General features: G+C 35.1%; 1 protein-coding gene across 1 annotated transcript in view; it reads left to right on the forward strand.

The window, feature by feature from the left end:
* SHCBP1 (SHC binding and spindle associated 1) overlaps positions 1-13,164 on the forward strand; it is a 32,660-nt gene extending 19,496 nt beyond the window's left edge. Inside the window, exons 11-13 of the mRNA XM_074370817.1 lie at positions 9,630-9,716; positions 10,083-10,224; positions 11,822-13,164. Coding sequence (XP_074226918.1) covers positions 9,630-9,716; positions 10,083-10,224; positions 11,822-12,147 — 555 coding nt within the window. The 3' untranslated portion in view covers positions 12,148-13,164. The remainder of the gene's footprint in view (positions 1-9,629; positions 9,717-10,082; positions 10,225-11,821) is intronic.
* Positions 13,165-15,960: the final 2,796 nt, after the last annotated feature.

Genomic DNA, 15,960 nt, shown 5'->3' on the forward strand with positions numbered 1-15,960 from the left:
ATTTGCTAATATTTTCTTGAGGATTTTTGCATCTATAACTGTCAGGAATATTGGCCTGTAATCTTTTTTGTGTAGTGTCTTTTTCTGGTTTTGGTATCAGGGTAATGCTGATTTCATAGAATGAGTTCTTCAATTTTGGGGGATAGTTTGGGAAGGATAGGTGTTAACACTTTAAACATTTGGTAGGAGTCACCTGTGAAGCTGTCTGGTCCTGGACTTTTGTTTGATGGGAGCTTTCTAATTACTGGTTCAGTTTCATTACTGGTAGTTGATCTGTTCATATTTTCTATTTATTCCATATTTAGTCTTGGGGGGTAGGAATTTATCCATTTCTTCTAGGTTGTCCATTTTATTGGCATATAATTTTTATATGTAATTTCATATGATCTTTTGTATTTCTGCAGTCAGTTGTAACTTGTCCTCTTTCATTTCTGATTTTATTTGGACCCTCTTTTTTCTTGATGAGTCTGGCCAAAGGTTCATCAATTTTGTTTATCTTTACAAAGAACTAGCTCTTCATTTCATTAATCTTTTCTATTGTTTCTCAGTCTCTAGTTCATTTATTTGTGCTTTGACTTTTATTATTTCTTTCCTTGTCCTAATTTTGGGTTTTGTTTGTTCTTTTTCTAGTTCCTTTAGGTGTTAGTTTAGGTTGTTTATTTGAGATTTTTGTTTCCTGAGGTAGGCTTATATCACTATAAACTTCTCTCTTAGAACTGCATTTGCTGCATCCCATAGATATTGGATCACTGTATTTCTGTTTCATCTGTTTTCAGGTATTTTTTGATTCCTTTGATTTCTTTAGTGACCCATTGTTTATTTACTAGTATATTGTTCAGCCCCCACATGTTTGTGTTATTTTTCGTTTTTTTTTCTTGTAGTTGATTTGTAGTCTCATACCATTGTGATCAGAAAAGATGCTTGTTATCATTTCAGTCTTCTAAATTTTTGAGATTTGTTTTGTGACCTGAAGAATGTTCCATGTGACCTTGAAAAGAATGTGTATTCTGCTGTGTTTTAATGGAATGTTCTTCATATATTTATTAAATCCATCTTGTCTAATAGGTCAGTTAAGGCCAGTATTTTCCTGCTGATTATCTGTCTGGATGATCTGTCCACTGATGGGGTGTTAAGTTCCCTACTATTATTGTGTTACTGTCAGTTTCTTACTTTATATTCTCCTGTATCAGTGCATACATATTTACAACTGATATATCTTCTTGTTGGATCTATCTCTTTATCATTATGTAGTATCCTTTGTTATCTCTTGTTACAGTCTTTGTTTTAAAGTCTGTTTTGTCTGATATAAGTATTGCTGTCCCAGCTTTCTGTTTATTTGCATTTGCGTGGAGTACCTTTTTTCATCCCTTCGCTTTCAGTCTGTGTGTCTTCAGATCTGAAGTGAGTTTCTTGTAGTCAGCTTATATATCATCTCGTTTTTGTATCCATTCAGCCACTCTGTCTTTTGATTGGAGCAGTTAGTCCATTTACATTTAAAGTAATTATTGATAGGTTTATACTTACTGTTATTTTGTTTTGGTTGTTTTTGGATTGTTTTTGTAGTTCTTTATTGTTCCTTTATTTTCTTTTGTTCTCTTACCTTGTGATTTGAAGACTATTTTTAGTGTTATATTTGGATTCCTTTTTTTTTGTAGATGTGTATCTATTTCAGATTTTTGGACTGTGGTTATCATGAGGTTTATATTAATTTTCTGATCTCTAAATTTCAAACACATTTTAACAATCCTGCAGTTTACTCTCCTCCCTCTATGGTTACTGTTTTTGATATCGTATTTAAAATTTTTTTTATTTTGTGTGTCCTTTAACTACTTATTGCAGATACAGATGATTTTACTGTTTTTGTCTTGTAACCTTCCTACTAGCTTTTTACATGATTGATTTACTGTCTTTACTGAATAATTGCCTTTATCAATGAGTTTTTTCCTTTCGTAATTTTCATGTTTCTAGTTGTGGTCTTTTCTTTTTCACTTAGAGAATTCCCTTTGACATTTCTTGCAAAGTTGGTTTGGTGGTGCTGAATGAACACTTTTAGCTTTTGCTTGTCTATAAGACTTTTGATCTCTCCATCAAATCTGAATGGAAGCCTTGTCGAATAGAGTATTCTTTTTATTGCAACATATTTATAATTCATCTTATGTGAAATATCCAGAACAGGCACATCTGTATAGATAGAAAGTAGAGTAGTGATTGCCTAGGACTGGTGGGTAGGGTAGGGAAGAGGGAATTGGGGTAATTGCTGAAGGGTACAGGGTCTCTTTCTAAGGTGATGAAAATGTTCTAACATTGACTGTGGTGATGGTCGCACAACTATGTGAAAATATTGAAAACCACTGAATGGTCAAAAACTTTAAGTGGGTGAGTTGCATAGTATGTGAATTGTATCTCAATACAGCTATTATACATACGATAAGGGAACGATACAGTCAGGAAGGTGGGAAGCATCCTTTGAGCTCCAGCCTAGATCCCTTCTCATCCTCACTGTCCCTGCAGGGTGTCCTCCTCCCTTACCACATTTCAAGCCAGGAGGGTCATGATTTGTCCCTGCCTGTCCCTGTTGCCCTCCTGTTCTTTGGGTGGACCATGGAGTATGCTGGCCTTTCATCTCCTAGTGTCTGATATCAGGATTCTTTCTTTTTTTAATTGAAGTCTAGCTGATTTACAATACTGTTAGTTTCAAGTGTACAGCAAAGTGATTCAGTTATATATACATGTATTTTTTTCAGGTTACTTTCCAATGATAGAGTTTTCTTGATTTTAGGTTTTTCCATTTCATCACGTTGAATATATCATGACACTCTCTTTGACCTGCAGAGTTTCTGCTGAAAAATCAGTTGTGGGCATTCCATTATATGTAACTTGATGCTTTTCCATTGCTGCTTTTAATATTTTCTCTTTATGTTTAATTTTTGCCATTTTAATTACAGTGTGTCTTGGTGTAGTCCTCTTTGATTTAATACTGTTTGAGACTTTCTCTGCTTCCTGGACCTGCATGTCTGTTTCTCTGGCTAGGGAAGTTTTCACCTTTATGTCTACAAATATATTCTCTGCCCCTTTCTATCTCTGTTCTCCTTCTGGGATCCTGATAATGTGAATGTTGTTCCAGAGGTCACTTGAACTGTCCTCATTTCTTTTTATTCCTTTTTCTGTTCAGCTTCAGTGATTTCTACTATTCTGTCTTCCAGCTAGCTGGTCTTTTCCTCTGAATCATTTAATCTGCTATTGGTTTCTTATTTATTTTTCATTTCAGTTGTTGTATCTTCATCTCCGTTTGGTTCTTCTTTATATTTTCTCTTTGTTAACCTTACTGTGTTCATCCAGTTTTCTCCCATGTTCTTTGATCATCTTTTGATCATTACCTTGAACTCTTTATCAGGTAGATTGCTTATCTCCACTACACTTAGTTCTTCTTGTGTGATTTTATCTTGTTCCTTCCAATGGAACCTGTTCCTCTGTCATTTTGCCTAGTTCCCATTTATGGGTTGCCTATCCTGGGGGTGTAGGTCTTGACTCTAGTAGATCTCTGCGTCTCCTACCTGTCTCATTGTGGTTCCTTGTTTATATTGGAAATATTTTCTGCTAGTCGTCAGGCTGCTCTCATTGATAGTTGCTCTGTAAATAATTTTAATTTTGGTGTGCTTGTCAGGGTAGGTGCTCATGGGTCTTCCTACTTTGCCATCTTGGCCACCAGTATAAGGTTAACTGTAGATTATTTTGTTGTTGTTGATATTCTTAATCAAACTGAGAAAGTTTTCTTTCTTTTTGCTTTTTGAGAACTTTTATAAGGAATATATGTTGACTCTTATTAAATGTTTTTTTTCTGCATCAAGTTTTTATGGATTACAAATGATTGATTTTCAAATTTTGAACCAACCTTGTATCCCTGAAATAAGCTTCACTTAGTCATAGTGTGTAATTTTTTTACATGTTGCTGAATTATATTGCTAATATTTTACTAAGAATTTATTTGTATGTCTATATTCATGAGGGATATTGGTTTGAAGTTTTCTTTATTTCTATTGTCTTTGTCTGGTTTTGTTATCAGAGTAACACTAGTTTCATGAAATGAATTTGGAGATATTCCCTTCTTTCCTGTTTTCTGGAAGAGATTGTATAGAATTGGTTTTTTTTTTTTTAAGATTTCTCTGGTGAAATCAGCTGGGCCTGGAGATTTCTTTTTTGGGAGTTTTAAAATTATGAATTGAGTTTCCTTAATAGCTATATGGCTATTCAGTGACTTACTCATATTGAGTGAGTCACTCAGGGTACAGAGCCCCCATGGCCAGGCACGGTTTTTGGTGAAAGGCTTTTCTGTTTGACAGTGGTGGCGGCAGGCTCTCTAGTGCACCAGGTGTTACATGCACCACCCTCAACACAGCCTGCTGGGCCTCACACCAGCCTGGAGAGGCAGGTGGACCATTTCTTCTAAATTATCAAACTCGTAGAGTTGTTTATGGTAAACCCTTATTCTTTTGATGTTTGCAGAGCCTGTGATGATATCCTACATTTTATTCTAGATATTTGTAGTTTGTATAGTCTCTCTCTCTCTATTTTTTTTGCTTTGTCATTCTTGCTAGAATTGTCAATTATATTGATTTTTTTCAGAGTGCCAACTCTTTCATTATTATTATTCTGTTTCATTATTATTATTCATTATTATTATCAATTCTGTTTCATTATTTTGTTTTCAGTTTTATTTATTTTTGCTCTTGTCTTTATTGTTTCTTTCCTTCTGTTTGCTGTGGTTTTATTTTGCTCTTTTTCTGGGTTCTTCAGGTGAGAGCCTAGATTACTGATTTAAGACTTTTCCTCTTTTTTTTTTTTTTTAACATTTTTTATTGATTTATAATCATACAATGCTGTGTCAAATTCCAGTGTAGGGCACAATTTTTCAATTATACATGAACATATATATGTTCATTGTCACGTTCCTTTCTCTGTGAGCTACCATAGATCTTGTATATATTTCCCTGTGCTATACAGTATAATCTTGTTTACCTATTCTACAATTTTGAAATCCCAGTCTGTCTCTTCCCACCCCCCACCCCCTTGGCAACCACAAGTCTGTATTCTATGTGTATGAGTCTATTTCTGTTCTGTATTTATGCTTTGTTTGTTTTTGTTTTTGTTTTTAAGACTTTTCCTCTTTTCTGATGTATGCTTTTAATGCTGTAAATTTCCCTCTTGGCACTGATATAGCGAATTTTGATATGTTGCATTTTCATTTTTGATCCATGTAGTATTTAGAAGTGTGTTTTTTAGTTTCCAGATATTTGGAATTTTACTGTTATCTTTTGTTGATTTCTGGTTTGATTCCATTGTGGTCAGAAAATGCAGTGTATAATTTATTCTTTCAGTTTTGTTGAGGTTTGTTTTTATGGTCCAGAATATGATCTGTCTTGGTTCCATAGGCCTTTGAAAAGTAATGTGTATTCTGCTGTTATTGAATGGAATATTCTATAAATGTCAACTAGATCATGTTGGTTGATAATGTTTTTCAATTCTTCTATATTCTTTCTGATTTTCTGTCTAGTTCTTGTGTCAGTTGTTGAGAGGTGGATGTTAAAATCTCCAACTATAATTGTGGATTTGTCTGTTTCTCCTTTCAGTCCTTAGTTTTTGCTACACATATTTTGTAATTCTGTTATTTGGTGCATACCCATTTAGGATTGCTGTCTTTTTGGTGAATCAACCTGTTTATCATTATGTAATGTTAACTGTCTGTCTCTGGTAATTTTCTTTGCTTTGAATTCTACTTTATTTGATATTAATAAAGTCACATTTGCCTTCCTTTGATTAAAGTTTGCATCATATATATTTTTCTATCCTTTTATTTTCATCCCGCCTTTATTCTATTTGAAGCAAACTGTAGATAGCATATTATTTTTTAGTATTTTTTTAATCCACTTTGCCCGTCTCTGTCATTTAATTGGTATATTTAGACCATTACACTTGATGTAATTATTGATGTTAAGTCTTTATTCTATCATTTTATTTTTTGTTTTCTGTTCTCTGGTTTTCATTTTTCTCTTTTTTCGCTGCTGTGGGTTACCTGAACATTTTTCAGAATTCTATTTTTTTTGAGTGTATCTCTTTATATGTCTTTTTAAGTGGTTGCTTTAGACATTGCATTATATATTCATAACATATCACAGTTTACTACAGTTTACTGATGTTGTCATTTCACCAGCTTAAGTGAAGTATAGAAACTTTCTTCCCTTAGCATCTCTTTACCATCCCCTGTTTATAATTGTCTTAAATGTTTTGTCTACATGCTTCTAGAACCACATTAGACAATGTTGTTTTTAGTTTCAAAAGTAATTTAGAAACTCAAAGAGAAGGAAACCTATTGTATTTACTCATATTTTTGTTTACTCAGCACTTTCTCCCTTTCTGATGTTCTAAGATGTCCCCTTTTATTGTTTCTTTTTTGATTAGAGAACTTCTGGTAGCTATTCTATTAGGGTTGGTCTGCTGGTGACAAATTCTCTTCATTATCCTTCATCTTAGACTGTCTTGATTCTTCTTATTCCTGAAGGATATTTTCACTGGGTATAGGATTCTAAGTTGACAGTTTTTTTCTTTTAGCCCTTTTGAACAATACTGTACTGCTTTCTTCTGGCCTCCATGGTTTCTGATGAGAAATCTTCCTCATTTGAATTTTTCCCTAATAGGTAAGACATTGTATTTCTTGGACTACTTTCATGATTTTTTTTTTCTTCTTTTTTTCCCCCTTTCCTCCCCACTTACCCTCCCTTTTTGGTCTTAAGTTTTCAGAAGTTTAATTATTATTATCTTGGAATAAATTTACTTGAGTTTATCCTATTTGGGGTTTTCTCAGCTTCTTGAATGTGTAGATTTAATATCTTGCCAAATTTGGGAGTTTTAAACTATTTTTTGTTTGTTTGCTGTTGTTGTTTCTTTCACACTTCTTTCTTTCTAGAGCTCTGATGACACAAATTTTAGATCTTTTGTTTTTGTTCCACAGATCCCTGAGGCTCTGTTCACTTTTCTTTTTCAGTACATTTTTTTCCGCTGTTCAGACTGGATAATTTCTATTGTTCTGTCTTCCATTTCACTGATTCTTTACTGTTTTTTCCTTTCGGCTGCTATACCCATCCTCTGAGCTTTTTATTTCAGTTATAGTATTTTTCAGTTTTGAAATTTTCATTTGGTTCTTTATATCTTGTTTCTTTGTTCAGCCTTTTGTTTTTCATTTGTTTAAAATATATTCATAATTGCTCATTAAAGCATATTTATTATGGCTGATTTAAAACCATTGTCAGCTAATTCCAACATCTCTGACATCTTGGTTTTGTCTTCTACTGATTACCTTATTCACTTTGACGTCTTCTTGGTGCTTGATACGACAAGTGCTTTTCAACTGAAACTGGATATTTTATATTATGTTGTGAGAATCTAGATCTCCTGTTTTAGCTAGGCTTTTCTTACACCATTACAGGAGTGGATAAGGTGGAGGATACTTCCTTGTTACTACCAGGTGGGGGTAGAAGTCCAGGTTCCCCATTTGGCCTCTGTCGACATTTTAGTTGAGTGGGGAAGCTCCTTGTTAACTGCTGGGTGGGGGTGAGAATTTCAGCTTCCCACATGTCTCCACTGATGCTCTGGTGCATGGCAGTGGTCTTGTTACCACTGGCAATGATGAAAGTCCCAACCCTCCACTAGGCCTGCTCTCACATCACTGCAGTGGGGAGGGAGTGCAGCACTTTGTTACTGCTGGGTAGGGGTACAAGTCCAGGCTCCTCATGTAGTCTCCATAAGGGGGAGGGCCTTGTTACCATCTGGTGGGGATGAAAATCCTTGGCCTTAACTGATACCATCTCATTGTGGGTGTTGGGGTGCCTGGTCACAGCCTCAAGAGTGTGGAAGTCTAAGCTCCTCTTTGGCACTTGCCAGCATGGGTTGGGGTGGGCCAGTTATTTTCCTATGGTATTTAGCTGGAATAAAGCTATTGTTTCAAAGTTTCTGTCCTCCTAGGCTACCTGGTCCTTTGGCTAGAGAGAGCAGGCTTTTGGGGAGGCTTTTCTGGTCTGTGTCTGATGTTTATGGATTTCCAGCTTCTTTAGCTTCTTGCCTGGGAATATGAGGCAAAAAGAAAACCCAGGGAATGCACCACTGTGTTGGTGTCATTCTTAGGTGTTGAAGTGTGTAGCTGATCTGCCTTCTTTACTCCACTTTTCTTCTCATATTTGTTTTATATGTAATGTCCATGGTTTTTACTTGTACCATCATCTTAGAAGTGCCACCTTCTTTGATTTCTTTTTAGTTAACCAAATATCTGTTAAGTTTCATAGCATATTTTGAACATGATTGTCCCATTTACTAGGTGGCTGCTGGCTTAAATTACTCTTTTCTTTAAGTTTTACATGATCCTGATAATTTCATATTTAACTTTAACTGTCTTGTTGTATATGTATTTTTAATGTTATTGCCCCTAAATCTTTTTTTGTACATAGCTTCTAGCAGAAAATCTCTTAGCTGAAGGCCCATTTCTCAGATCTTTTTACCTCTCTACAGAGAGTTAGGTAAAAAGATCCCACTACATATGTTTTAGTAATCCCTAAAGGAGGAAGTCGTAATAAATTTTTCTCATGGTACACTACTATTCCTAGAAAAACGACTCAACATACATGTGATAGATGTGTCATAAATGGTTAATAGTGACTCTTCTTCATCTAGCATATTGTGTATAAAATTATTCCAAAAATGATTTTTTAAATAATCACAGAGATTTGAGTGAATCATTTTTTCTTACCAAAGTGCCTAGCATAGCATCAGGAAATAAATTATTCCTGTTACTGTTACTTTTTCTTTTGGTACCATGTGGTGCCAAAGGGCAGTGTGAGAGACTTGGGCCATGCATAGGTCTTTCTTTCTTTCTTTTTTTTTTTTTTTTTGATATAAACAAGATTTTTATTAGTGAAGTAAAAAAAAATAGTGAAAGGGAGTACACTCCCAAGAATTGGAAGCAGGTCAGTCCAAGAGGGGAAAAGTGGCCATGCATGGGTCTTTCTGGTTACTATATACGTATAAACAAGACATGTGAATTGGCTGCTAATTTAACATGTGTGTAGTAGTGGAGACCATTAATTGCTTTAACTCATAGAAGTGATTTTCAAGTTAGGTTGGGATATTTTTAAACTGGTGTGCTTTTAAAAATACAGGGTCATATTTCTATCCACAACTTAACAATATTTTATAAGATTTGAATACTGTTTTCTAATTATCTCTGAGAGGATGGTCATTTTGAATAAGTGTATCTTTCAGCAAAATTGTTAGATGACTTTTTCGGGCAGAGTCAGAAAACTGATTTGTCCAGATAATAGAGAGTTAAACAGATAACAAGTGTTGATACTCTTAGCCATTGTTGTGTGTGTGTGTGTGTGTGTGTGTATTTGAAAAGGTAAGTGATAGACAACTTGCTGGAAGTGGAGCAAATGGAAATGTTCATTAAGATACCCATAAACCTTTCTGTCAAACACTTTGTATATTTGTACTGTGTTAATGTCTAAGAAGTGATATAGTAAACCTTCTCTTACAGTCTTTCTTATTTAAAACTGATTGTCATTATCTTAAAATATAACTTATAGGGTGCTGGTATTGAAATATATCCTGGGAGTAAGTGCACCCTGAGTGACAACGGGATCCATCACTGCAAGGAAGGGATCCTCATTAAGGTGAGCACCTGCTGAGACACCCTCTTTCCAAAGGCTGGAGTGATTTCACCTAAGAAATAATTGTTTTATTAAATTCCCATGTTGGGTTTTGTTGTTTTCTGGCTTTGAAAAGCATAAACAGTATGTAAATTTTAATAGCATCAATAGTTAGTGGTTGAAAGTCTCTTGTGAGAACACTTTGCTGTCTGTAGATCTGTAGAAATGACGAGGAATGCTCTGTCACTCAGAGCTCAGATTGTGCTACCACATATTAATAAGCATAGCTTTCTATTCCATTTTTAGAATAGCCTGAAAAAAGTGAGATTTTTTAAAGCAGGCAGTGTTGAATGTGATAGCTTCTTAAAACTTTTGTTTTCAATGTCATAGGACTTCTTAGATGAACATTATGACATTCCAAAAATATCCATGGTGAATAATGTCATACATAATAATGAAGGTTATGGTGTTGTCTTGGTGAAACCTACAATTTTCTCTGACCTGCAAGAAAATGCCCAAGATGGAAGTGAAGGTATGCTATATTTAGTACTTTTCAAAATAAAAACCAGACCTAACTTGTTTTATTTCAGCATTAAACTCTGATTAAGGATCTGAATTGTCTTTTCCACACCCCCACCAAAAAAAAAAACAACAAAAAAAACTGGCATATGCTTGGATGTGGAGATGGAGAAGCTTGGTAAAGCTATAACATAGAATATCCGAGTGAAAGAAACTTTCAAGATCATCTAGTTCAGCTACTCATTAGAACCTTGATAAGTAGTTTCTGAGGTCCTGCAGTTCCCTTCTTATCATGCTTGGCTCTCTAAATTTATAGAATAAGGATGGACATATGATAGCAATGATGGCTCCTGCTGGCATTTGTTAAGGGTGGAGGCAGAGAAATCAATGTGCCAAGAGGTAGCCTGCATTCACTGGAGGGGATTGTGGAGTTTGCCTCTATTTTTTATTTGTAGAAGTAAATGCCTCCCTGTCAACTGTCTTTCTTGGCAGCAAAGCTGAGCTAACTCAGTGGGAAATTCATGAATTTCAAGCCATGACTCAGATCACTCTGAAATCTCAGTCATGGAGAAGAATTATGCATTGGCATTGGTGAGGAAAGTTTAAAGGGTAATGAGTAGTCCTTGTCATCCTTCAGGATCCACTCCAGTTATCTGTGTGTTCTTTTTCTCCTCACAGTTCTATAGCTCAGAAGTTTAGGTAGGTTTGGCCAGGTTATCTGCTTAGGGTCTCACAAGGACGAAATTGAGGGATCAGCTGGGCGGGGCTCTTATCTGAAAGTTCTTGGGGGAGAATCTGCTTGCAAGCTCATTTATGTTGTTGGCAGAATCAATTTCCTTGAGCTTGTAGGATAGAGGTCTCCAATTTAAAAATTTTTTCGCTGGCTGTTGACTGGGGATTGCTCTTAGCTCTTCAGGGCCACTCTCAGGTCCTTGCCCTGTGACCCTGTCCATTTTACCAACAGAGAACCTCCGTAAGCAAATCTCTCATGCTTTGAATCTTTCTCGTGCTTTGAATCTCCTCATGCGTTCTTCTTCATTCAGCCAAAGAAAACCCTATTACAGGGTTCATAGGATTAGATTAGGTTCACCTGAATTTTTATTCTTAAGGTAAACTGATTAGTAACCTTAGTTACATCTGCAAAATCCTTTTGTCACTTAATAGTCATGAAAGTAACACTAAGGGGTAGGTATCATGGAGGTCGTCTAGAGTTCCGGCCATCACAGGCAGTCACTTATAATGTTATAATTAGCTGCTAAATTAGGAGTTCCTTTAGGGAGAATAGCACTGTTTTACTTATCTTTGCATCTGACTCCTAACATAGTGCTCAGTGTATATTAGATATCCAAGAGATGTCTGTTGAATGAGTGAGATTTAGGATAAAAAGAGAAAATTCAAAATTGGTAATCCTGTATGAAGGTCAGGAAACCTCGGTATGAAAAATAAGACAATGGCTCATTGAGATACTTAAGACTTGAGAAAGTCCAGTCAGATGAGTGCAGGAATCCTTGACAGAAAAAAAACTTGAAATACGTTATGTTTTATATAGATAACATATGTTTCAGTTGGGTTTGTATATTTAACTTTTTTGTTGTCATTTGTTTCTTCAGAAAATAAAGCACTTAAAATTCAGACAGGTGGAGATGCAGATGTAGCTGAAAGAGTGGATCTAGAAGAGCTGATTCAATGTGCAACTGGTAAAATGGAGCTTTGTGAGAGAGCTGACCTCTCTGAGCAAGTCGAAGGCAATTGTGAAATTGTAAATGAACTAGTTGCTGCCTCCACACAGAAAGGCCAGATGAAGAAGAAAAGGTTGAGTGAACTGGGGATCACGCAAGCTGATGACAACTTAATGTCACAGGAGATGTTTGTTTCAATTCTGGGGAACCAGTTCAAGTGGAATGGGAAAGGGAGCTTCGGCACATTTCTTTTCTGATGTAAAGAGATAGCAAAATACTGACTTTTGCATGTGCTGCCCCAAGAATCACTGCTGCTATCATACTTTGCTTCGTGTCTATATTTTGTAGCTGATATTCAACTGGGTTTGAGTGAAATGCAGATTTATTTTAGTCTGCAGGTGTGGCACATAAAACATTCTTTATAAGCAAGGTCATAAAAACATAAGAAATCTCCAAGTATTTTCTATTTTATCTAGAAAGTCTTGACTGAAAACATAGTCTTTCATGTTAACTCTATTAACAACTTTCTAGTATAAATACACTTTAATCTAGCACTTCAGAGAGGAGGAAGAAAGGCAGAGAATGCAAGCTGAGTGCACAAAAACGCAGTAGGTGTCAAATGTGCAGTATTCTTACAATTGTCTTTTTATCCCAATTATAGTGAGTCTGATATCCATGCTTTATCTGCCTAATACTTGTCTTAAAAGCTTTTATGATTGGGAGGTTATCTGCCTAATCAGACTATTGAGAATCTGAGTGGGATGCTTTTTTATGTTGAACTATGTAATCATCAAAACAGTAATAGATAGCATAACAGGTTTGAATCAGAAATGAAATCAGTTATTCAGAGCCAGTGTGTACATAGAGCATTTTCACTATTGCTGAATATAAGTGATGAAAAAGGTGCTTTTCTTTTACCAGAACAGTATTCTGATCAAATTTCTTACACAGTCAAAATGATTACCTATATAACCTACATCAGCTCTGTGTTCTTGATATCATATTGTAAAGCACAACTTTAAAAAATATTTATATTTTAAAAATATATGTGACATTAATATTCCACTGAGTAAAATTATAATGATGAAATGATAAATCAAATCTTGTTATATCTTTCCAAACGCGTTATGGGCCGGAGTGCCTGTGTGGCATGTGTGACCCTTTGAAGGACATACAGTATTTTGATATCTTTTTAGTGTTTCAGAAAGAGTATTAACATTTTTCTCAGTGCAGTTGTTTCTTAAATTTGAATAAATTATAATTTTTATATTTCAGATGCTATCAATTGTAGAAGGATCTGTGTTTGATTTTTTTGTTTGACCGTTGAAAGGTGCTTTTTACTCTTTAAATCCTGTTGCAAAAGTAATGCTAATTAATTCTGCATCAACTTGACCGAAATACTTATTTAAAAACCATTTATTCAACTTTAAAAAATTAAATTGGTTTTCCAATTGAATTTCCATTTTATCTTGGAGTTTAGACTCTGTATTTCTCTTATAACTTGCTAGAACGTCAGGAGAATGACAAGTAGCGAGGTAAGTAAAGTTAATACCTTCTTTGTTCCTTATTATAGCATGATAGTTTTTCAGATTTCATTTATCATACAAAAAACCAAATTACAGATGGATTAGAAATGTAAATTTAAGCAAGCCTATAAAAGTACTAGAAGATAATATAAAATATTTTCATAATCTTCTAATAGACAAGCCCTATGTAGATAAGTCACAAGACCCAGGAAAGTAGATTTGACTATACTTTAATACTTAAAACTTAAGTGAAACCAAATACAGTTGGCCCTCCATATCTGCGGGTTCCACATCCATGGATTCAACTGATCAGATTACGGACCAAAAATATTCAGGAAAAAAAATTTCCACAGAGTTCCAAAAAGCAAAACTTGAAATTGCTGCATGCCAGCAAGCAGCTACTTACACAGCATTTACATTGTGTTTACAACTATTTACATAGCATTACATAGCATTACATTGTATTAGGTATTATAACCAATCTAGAGATGATTTCAAGTGTATGGGAGGATGTGTGTACATTATGTGTTAATACTACACCACTTTTTTTTTCTTCTTTCAATTTTATTAGGTAGAATTGTTACAATTTGACTGCACATATACAGTATGTTGCATGTAAATACATATACACAATATACTGCACATATTTTTAAAAAATTTACGTATAGGTACTGTTCATTGTTTTTAAGAACATTTAGAGCTTTAGCTTTTTAAATTTACATAGTTATCAAAGGAATAAAAGCAAACCACAAAAAAGAATTAATTTGAAAAGCTACATATACCACACTATCAACAGCAACATTATTTACAATTGCCAAGATATGGGAGCATTGTAAGCGCATATTAATGAGTGGATAAAGAAGATGCAGCATATATAAATAATGAAATACAACTCACCCATAAGAAAGGAGGATATTTTGCCATTTGTAGCACTTTATTCCCTTTTTTTTCCACTTCAAAAACCAGAATTTTATAACTGGCATTAAGCATTTTCATTGCACAAAAACAACAAAATACCTAGAAATAAACTTAACCAAGGAGGTTACCTGTATTCTGAAAACTGTAAAACATTGATGAAGGAAATTGAAGATACAAAGAAATGGAAAGATATCTTGTGCTCTTAGATTGGAAGAATCAACATTATCAAAATGGCTGTACTACCCAAAGCAATCCACAGATCCAATGCAACCCTTGTCAAAGTACTCACAACATTTTTCACAGAACTAAAACAAACAACTCTAAAATTTATACAAACCATAAAAGAACTACCAAAGCAATCTTTTTCTTTTTTTTCTTTTTTTTTCTCTTGTTCTCTTTCCTTATGTTTTGATGACTAGAGAAGATCCTTTAACATTTGTTGTAAAGCTGGTTTGGTGGTGCTGAATTCTTTTCAATTTTGTTTATCTGTGAAGCTTTTGATTTCTCCATCAAATCTGAGTGAGAGCCTTGCTGGAGAGAGTATTCTTGTTTATAGGTTTTTTCCCTTTCATCACTTTAAATATATCTATCTTCTCCCTTCTGGCCTTGAGAATTTCTGTTGAAAAATCAGCTGATAACCTTATAGGAATTCCCTTATGTTACTTGTTGCTTTTCTCTCACTAATTTTAATATTTTCTCCTTATCCTTAATGGTTGTCAATTTGATGACTATGTGCCTCAGTATTTTCCTCTTTGGGTTGATCCTGTGTGGTACATTCTGTGCTTTCCTGGACTTGGGAAACTGTTTCCTTTCCCAAGTTGGGGAAGTTTTTGGTTATTATCTCTCCCAAAATTTTCTCAGGTCCTTTCTTCTCTTTCTGGGACCCCTATAATGTGAATATTACTATGCTTCCTGTTGTCCCAGAGCTCTCTTAAACTATCCTCATTTCTTTTCATTCCTTTTTCTTTGTTCTGCACTAGTGATTTCCACTAATCTGTCTTCTAGCTCACTGATCTGTTCTTCTGCCTCATTTAGTCTATTCTTGGTTCTTTCTAGTGTGTTGATCATTTCAGTGATTTTATTCTTCAACTCTGTTTGGGTATTCTTTATCTTTTCCAACTCATTGCTGAAAACTTCACTCTGTGCATCTATACTCCTCTTGAGTTCTCTGAACATCTTGGCCATCATTACTTTAAACTCTTTCTCAGATAAATTGCCTATCACCTCATCACTTACGTCTTCTGGGATTTAATCTTGTGCTTTGGCCTGGAAGATACTCCTCAGCTACCTCATATTGTCTGTCTTTCTATTTATATTTTTAGGTAGGTTAGTTACATTTCTCAACCTTGGAGAGGTGGCCCTCTGTGAGAGACGTCCTATGTGTCCCAGCAGTACACCTCTCTTGTCATCCAAGGTCCAGGGTCCAGCCCGTCCCAGTGTAGAGTCTGGCCTTTGTTTGTGGATTCCTTCCACAGGCTTTGGGATTTTGTTTTCTTATTTCTGGTATCTGTCTCTGGTGGATGAGGCTAAACTAGAGGCTTATGCAGGTTTCTGGCAGGAGGAGCTGGTGTCTGCCCACTGCTGGGTGAAGATTGGTCCTGGAGCTCTGGTGGGTAGGGCTGTGTC

The sequence above is a fragment of the Camelus bactrianus genome, chromosome 9 (genome assembly GCF_048773025.1).
Source record: "Camelus bactrianus isolate YW-2024 breed Bactrian camel chromosome 9, ASM4877302v1, whole genome shotgun sequence".
NCBI classification, from domain to species: Eukaryota; Metazoa; Chordata; class Mammalia; order Artiodactyla; family Camelidae; genus Camelus; species Camelus bactrianus.